The 7,500-nt window shown below is 53.2% G+C and overlaps 1 protein-coding gene across 5 annotated transcripts in view; it reads left to right on the top strand.

The window, feature by feature from the left end:
- col16a1 (collagen, type XVI, alpha 1) overlaps positions 1-7,500 on the top strand; it is a 410,059-nt gene that overhangs the window by 368,495 nt on the left and 34,064 nt on the right. For all 5 annotated transcript variants that reach the window (XM_068006392.1, XM_068006393.1, XM_068006394.1 and 2 more), the window contains one exon: positions 5,637-5,690. In XM_068006392.1, coding sequence (XP_067862493.1) covers positions 5,637-5,690 — 54 coding nt within the window. The remainder of the gene's footprint in view (positions 1-5,636; positions 5,691-7,500) is intronic.

Here is a 7,500-nt window from a genome sequence, read left to right as displayed (position 1 = left end):
ATCTTCCCCTCTCTCCCTCCGATCTTCCCCTCTCTCCCCCGATCTTCCCCTCTCTCCCCCCGATCTTCCCTCCCCCGATCTTCCCCTCCCCCGATCTTCCCCTCTCTCCCCCGATCTTCCCCTCTCTCCCCCCGATCTTCCCCTCTCCACCCCGATCTTCCCCTCTCCACCCCCGATCTTCCCTCTCTCCCCCCGATCTTCCCCTCTCCCCCCCGATCTTCCCCTCTCCCCCCCGATCTTCCCCTCTCCCCCCGATCTTCCCCTCTCCCCCCCCGATCTTCCCCTCTCTCCCCCCGATCTTCCCCTCTCTCCCCCGATCTTCCCCTCTCTCCCCCCGATCTTCCCCTCTCTCCCCCCGATCTTCCCCTCTCTCCCCCGATCTTCCCTCTCTCCCCCCGATCTTCCCCTCCCCCGATCTTACCCTCTCTCCCCCCGATCTTCCCCTCTCTCCCCCCGATCTTCCCCTCTCTCCCCCCGATCTTCCCCTCTCTCCCCCCGATCTTCCCCTCCCCCGATCTTACCCTCTCTCCCCCCGATCTTCCCCTCTCTCCCCCCGATCTTCCCCTCTGCCCCCCGATCTTCCCCTCTCCCCCCCGATCTTCCCCTCTCCCCCCCGATCTTCCCCTCTCCCCCCCGATCTTCCCCTCTCCCCCCCGATCTTCCCCTCTCTCCCCCCGATCTTCCCCTCCCCCCCCGATCTTCCCCTCCCCCCCCCGATCTTCCCCTCTCTTCCCCCCCCCGATCTTCCCCTCTCTTCCCCCCCCCGATCTTCCCCTCCCACTCCCCCGATCTTCCCCTCTCTCCACCCCCAATCTTCCCCTCTCTCCCCCCGATCTTCCCCTCTCTCCCCCCGATCTTCCCCTCGCTCCCCCCGATCTTCCCCTCTCTCCCCCCCGATCTTCCCCTCTCTCCCCCCGATCTTCCCCTCTCTCCCCCCCCGATCTTCCCCTCTCTCCCCCCCGATCTTCCCCTCTCTCCCCCCCGATCTTCCCCTCTCTCCCCCCGATCTTCCCCTCTCTCCCCCCCGATCTTCCCCTCTCTCCCCCCCGATCTTCCCCTCTCTCCACCCCCGATCTTCCCTCTCTCCCCCCGATCTTCCCCTCTCCACCCCCGATCTTCCCCTCTCTCCCCCCGATCTTCCCCTCTCCACCCCCGATCTTCCCCTCTCTCCCCCCGATCTTCCCCTCTCCACCCCCGATCTTCCCCTCTCCACCCCCGATCTTCCCCTCTCTCCCCCCCGATCTTCCATTCTCCCCCTCCACCGTCTTCCGTTCCAGCGCTGGATGACGTCCAGCTCTCTCTCTCTCTCTCTCTCTCCCCAACCCCCCCCCCCCGCCCCCTCACATTGCAGCCCCTGACGGCAGCCAGCCTGTCAATCGGGCTGCCCGCCGGGCGCAAAACCCGGGGAGGACGTTAATCATCAGCAATCAACGTGCGATTGCGTCGGAAACGGTAAGTTTTGTTCATGTGGGTTTGCCACGCTCAACTTCACCCCTCCCCCCGCCAACCCACCGCCATTGCAAAATCGAGCCCTTTGTGCCTGTGTTTGTGTGTATCAGAGTGTGTGTGTTTTAGTGTCAGTGTGTGTTTCAGTGTCAGTGTGTGTATCAGTGTGTGTGTGTTTTAGTGTCAGTGTGTGTGTTAGTGTGTGTGTGTTTCAGTGTCAGTGTGTGTATCAGTGTGTGTATCAGTGTGTGTGTGTTTCAGTGTCAGTGTGTGTATCAGTGTGTGTGTGTTTTAGTGTCAGTGTGTGTATCAGTGTGTGTATCAGTGTGTGTGTTTCAGTGTCAGTGTGTGTATCAGTGTGTGTGTGTTTTAGTGTCAGTGTGTGTATCAGTGTGTGTGTGTTTTAGTGTCAGTGTGTGTATCAGTGTGTGTATCAGTGAGTGTGTGTTTTAGTGTCAGTGTGTGTATCAGTGTGTGTATCAGTGTGTGTGTGTTTTAGTGTCAGTGTGTGTATCAGTGGTGTGTGTGTTTTAGTGTCAGTGTGTGTATCAGTGTGTGTGTGTTTTAGTGTCAGTGTGTGTATCAGTGTGTGTATCAGTGTGTGTGTGTTTCAGTGTCAGTGTGTGTATCAGTGTGTGTGTGTTTTAGTGTCAGTTTGTGTATCAGTGTGTGTATCAGTGTGTGTGTTTCAGTGTCAGTGTGTGTATCAGAGTGTGTGTGTTTTAGTGTCAGTGTGTGTGTGTTTCAGTGTCAGTGTGTGTATCAGAGTGTGTGTGTTTCAGTGTCAGTGTGTGTATCAGTGTGTGTGTGTTTTAGTGTCAGTGTGTGTATCAGTGTGTGTGTTTCAGTGTCAGTGTGTGTATCAGTGTGTGTGTGTTTTAGTGTCAGTGTGTGTATCAGTGTGTGTGTGTTTTAGTGTCAGTGTGTGTATCAGTGTGTGTATCAGTGTGTGTGTGTTTTAGTGTCAGTGTGTGTATCAGTGTGTGTGTGTTTTAGTGTCAGTGTGTGTATCAGTGTGTGTGTGTTTTAGTGTCAGTGTGTGTATCAGTGTGTGTATCAGTGTGTGTGTGTTTCAGTGTCAGTGTGTGTATCAGTGTGTGTGTGTTTTAGTGTCAGTTTGTGTATCAGTGTGTGTATCAGTGTGTGTGTTTCAGTGTCAGTGTGTGTATCAGAGTGTGTGTGTTTTAGTGTCAGTGTGTGTGTGTTTCAGTGTCAGTGTGTGTATCAGAGTGTGTGTGTTTTAGTGTCAGTGTGTGTGTGTTTCAGTGTCAGTGTGTGTATCAGTGTCAGTGTGTGTTTTAGTGTCAGTGTGTGTATCAGTGTGTGTGTGTTTCAGTGTCAGTGTGTGTTTCAGTGTCAGTGTGTGTATCAGTGTGTGTGTGTTTCAGTGTCAGTGTGTGTATCAGTGTGTGTGTGTTTCAGTGTGTGTGTGTATCAGTGTGTGTGTGTTTTAGTGTCAGTTTGTGTATCAGTGTGTGTATCAGTGTGTGTGTTTCAGTGTCAGTGTGTGTATCAGTGTGTGTGTGTTTTAGTGTCAGTTTGTGTATCAGTGTGTGTATCAGTGTGTGTGTTTCAGTGTCAGTGTGTGTATCAGAGTGTGTGTGTTTTAGTGTCAGTGTGTGTGTGTTTCAGTGTCAGTGTGTGTATCAGAGTGTGTGTGTTTTAGTGTCAGTGTGTGTGTGTTTCAGTGTCAGTGTGTGTATCAGAGTGTGTGTGTTTTAGTGTCAGTGTGTGTGTGTTTCAGTGTCAGTGTGTGTATCAGTGTCAGTGTGTGTTTTAGTGTCAGTGTGTGTATCAGTGTGTGTGTGTTTCAGTGTCAGTGTGTGTTTCAGTGTCAGTGTGTGTATCAGTGTGTGTGTGTTTCAGTGTCAGTGTGTGTATCAGTGTGTGTGTGTTTCAGTGTCAGTGTGTGTATCAGTGTGTGTGTGTTTCAGTGTCAGTGTGTGTATCAGTGTGTGTGTGTTTCAGTGTCAGTGTGTGTATCAGTGTGTGTGTGTTTCAGTGTGTGTGTGTATCAGTGTCAGTGTGTGTGTGTTTTAGTGTCACTGTGTGTGGGGGGGAAAAATTGGATAAGGGTCTGTTCTGGGCGATGGTAGCGCGATGCACTAACACCCCGGGCCCGATGGACCCTGCACGGGCAGGACACAAGTTTGGTCCCAAGGGAGCACTTACCTGCGATCAGTGATCCTTTCCAGGCCTTGCAGGTGGAATCAATGCAATTCACACTTTCCACCACCAGAGGGAGCTCAATCTCTTAAAGGGAGGATGTTTCTTAGAAATCTCTTAAAGGGAGCTGGTACCTGTTATTTGCTGAAAATAACAGTCTGCTGTCTGCATGGAGTCTGAACAGAGATCAGACATCGCACACGTAAAACACAGATGCAGATCCCAGCAAGGTTCTCTGCTGATGCACAAGAGACCTTGGGTGCAAGAGGTGGACAGAAGAGGGACATCCTATATCTGCAGGGGGTGGGGGGGGGCAAGAGGCCCGCCAGACATATAGTCAATTGATAGTGGGAGGCAGCGGGGGACGAGGTTAATGTCAGGGCACAGCATCATGAACATGGATGCAGCGCAGGAAGAAGTTCATACTTTGACATGAGTGGTCAAGGTGAGTGAGGTCAACTGTCAAGTGGCGTCTCCGACCAACTGCACCAGGAGCCGCATCCACTGCTCCACGCACTACACCCCCATCACCCACATACCAACAAACTCTTTCCATCAGTACTCAACTCTTCCTCTCACCCTTACACATTACCACTGTTTCAAGCCACCCACCCACAACTCACAGGCCACACACACACTGGCAGCTATTCAGCCATGACAGGCACATCACCCAGGCACACGTCCCACTTTCTTGCAGGAGAAGGTGGCGCATATCAAGAGGCAGCAAGTGGCAAGTGGCATTTAGCCCCTCGAGCCTGTTCCACCATTCAGTGAGATCATGGTGGACCTGTGACCTATCTCCATATTCCCGCCTTAGCCCCATATCCCTTAATACCATTGGTTCACAGAAATCTATCAATCTCTGATGTAACATTCATAAGTGAGCTAGCATCAACTGCCGTCTGCAGAAGAGCATTCCAAACGTCTCCCACCCTTTGCGTGTGGAAGCATTTCCTAACTTCACTCCTGCACGTCCTGGCTCTAAATGTTAGGCTATGTCCTCACGTCCTAGTATTGAAGTCTAGGAGACCTCCAAAAACAGTTACAAATGTCTCGGCAGCCAGAGGCAACAATCAGGCCACTAACCTGTAAATCCTGCACGGTCCTTTTAAATAGCGCTGGTGGGGGGTCCTCCAGGCACTCTAAGACACGTTCAGATGGTCGGGGTTAAAACTGTGCATTGAGTTGAGTGTAAAGTCCCAAAATGCTGTCTATCACTTTAAAGCAGCTTTGCACACTGATTGAAGCAATTTTCTCCCTACTTTCCATGATTCCAGCGTTCCTTATCTGCGCCTGCGCAAACTCCTATACCAAGATGGTGTCTGGCAGATGTTACGCAGGAAATGTGCGTGTGCAGCCAAGACTCCATCTTGGATGTCGGAGAGGCCGAGTAGCGCCAAAACAACGGGGGCTACACGGCCCAATTTAGCGCCCTGTGTGTTTTAGTGTCTGTGTATGTGTGTTTTTGTGTGTGTGTGTTTTAGTGCCTGTGTCTCTGTGTCTATGTCTGTGTGTGTGTGTGTGTGTGTTTTAGTGTCTGTGTCTCTGTGTGTGTGTGTGTTTTAGTGTCTGTGCCTCTGTGTGTGTGTGTGTGTGTTTTAGTGTCTGTGTCTCTGTGTGTGTGTGTGTGTGTTTTAGTGTCTGTGTCTGTGTGTGTGTGTGTGTGTTTTAGTGTCTGTGTCTCTGTGTGTTTTAGTGTGTGTGTGTGTTTTTGTGTCTGTCTCTGTGTGTGTGTTTTAGTGTCTGTGTCTGTGTGTGTTTTAGTGTCAGTGCGTTTCTATAAGTGTGTGTGTGAGTGTGTTAGTGTGTGTCTGTGTGTTTTATTGTGTCTGTGTGTTTTATTGTGTGTGTGTGTTTTAGTGTCTGTGTGTGTAAGTGTGTGTGTTTTAGTGTCAGAGTGTGTGTGTGTGAGTGTGTGTGTGTGTGTGTCCGTCATACAGTAGATGCCCCCACCCTTGTATACCTGTGTCCAAGTGCCCTGTTTGTACAGTCGTTAATACGAGTAACTCCTCTCACTGTTACAGGGTGAACCAGGACCAGCAGGACCACCTGGGAACACAGGCCGCCCGGGTTTTGAGGCAAGTCTGAAAACTTTGTAATTATTTCTGTAGTTTTGAAACATTATTTTCCGTGCATTCCCCATACCCTCCCCATGCCTCATCACCCCCCGATGCAGTGCGGTTTATTCAAACCCTGAGTCTAGGGTGCAGCAGATTGTGGCACTGACTCCTACACTCACTCTGCTCAGAAACAGGGGGTCCCCGGGGGTGTGTCCATATTTACAGGGGGTCTCCGGGACTGCGTCCCCGTGCACGGGAGTCCCCGGGAGTGCGTCTGCTGTTCCTTCTGCCCCATAGAAATTAAAGCTCGAAAGAATTTTCAGCCTCTTCACCAGCGGCCACTAGTGGCTCCGTTAAGGAGTGCTGGTTAGGCTGCTCAGTGCTTGGTTTAAATGGGGGTCATACACGGAGCACACTCCACACATTGGGACCCCCGATTTCCACATTTATGCAGCCCCCCCACCGGAAACACATGAGATTCGCTGCTCATCCAATCACAGGCCCGCCTTCACATTGTCCCAGGTTGGCCTTCGGGCACCAATGGGCTGAGATGCCCCTCGACCCCGTGTCCACTCAACCCCGCCGCCCTTCAACCCCTCGACCCCGCGCCCCCTCGACCTCGGTCCGCCCTCGACCCCGCTCCCCCTCGACCTCGGTCCCCCCTCGACCCCGCTCCCCCTCGACCTCAGTCCCCCCTCGACCCCGCACCCCCTCGACCCCCGCCCCCCCTTCGACCCCGTGTCCACTCGACCCCGCCCCCCTTCAACCCCGCGCCCCCTCGACCCCGCGCCCCCTCGACCCCGCGCCCCCTCGACCTCGGTCCCCCCTCGACCTCGGTCCCCCCTCGACCTCGGTCCCCCCTCGACCCCCGCGCCCCCTCGACCTCGGTCCCCCCTCGACCTCGGTCCCCCCTCGACCTCGGTCCCCCCTCGACCCCGCGCCCCTCGACCCCGCGCCCCCTCCACCCCGCGCCCCCTCGACCCCGCGCCCCCCTCGACCTCGGTCCCCCCTCGACCCCGCGCCCCCTCGACCCCGCGCCCCCTCGACCCCGCACCCCCCCTTCGACCCCGCCCCCCCCGCCCCCCGTCTAACCCCCTCACCCCCCCCCCCCATTTTACAAGTGAGAATCGGACATCCATCAGTTGATGATCGCCCCCGATGTTTCAGGAATATCGACTGACTGGTCGCTGCTCGGAGATTTCAAACTCACTTCTCTCAGGAGATTTTCCAGCTCTCCCCAATTTACATTTTTCTTTATTGTTCATAGAATCATAGAACGGTTACAGCACAGGAGGAGGCCATTCGGCCTATCGAGCCCGTGCCGGCTCTTTGTAAGAGCAATCCAGTTAGTCCCATTCCCCGCTCTTTCCCCGAAGCCCTGCACATTTTTCCCTTCAAGTATTTATCCAATTCCCTTTTGAAGGCCATGATTGAATCTACCTCCACCACCCCCTCGGGCAGTGCATTCCAGATCATAACCACTCGCTGTGTAAAAAAGTTTTTCCTCATGTCACCTTTGGTTCTTTTGCCAATCACCTTAAATCTGTGTCCTCTGGTTCTTGACCCTTCCACCAATGGGAACAGTTTCTCTTTATTTACATTATCTAAACCCTTCATGATTTTGAACACTTCCATCAAATCTCCTCTCAACCTTCTCTGCTCTAAGGAGAACAACCCCAGCTTCTCCAGTCTATCCATGTAACTAAAGTTCTTCATCCCTGGAATCATTCTAGTAAATCTTTCCTGCACCCTCTCTAAGGCCTTCACATCCTTCCTAAAGTGCGGTGCCCAGAACTGGACACAATACTCCAGCTGTGGCCGAACCAGA

This window comes from Heptranchias perlo, chromosome 26 (genome assembly GCF_035084215.1).
Source record: "Heptranchias perlo isolate sHepPer1 chromosome 26, sHepPer1.hap1, whole genome shotgun sequence".
Taxonomy (NCBI): Eukaryota; Metazoa; Chordata; class Chondrichthyes; order Hexanchiformes; family Hexanchidae; genus Heptranchias; species Heptranchias perlo.
Note: the sequence above shows the minus strand (reverse complement) of the source record. Positions and strands in the feature narration are given on the sequence as shown.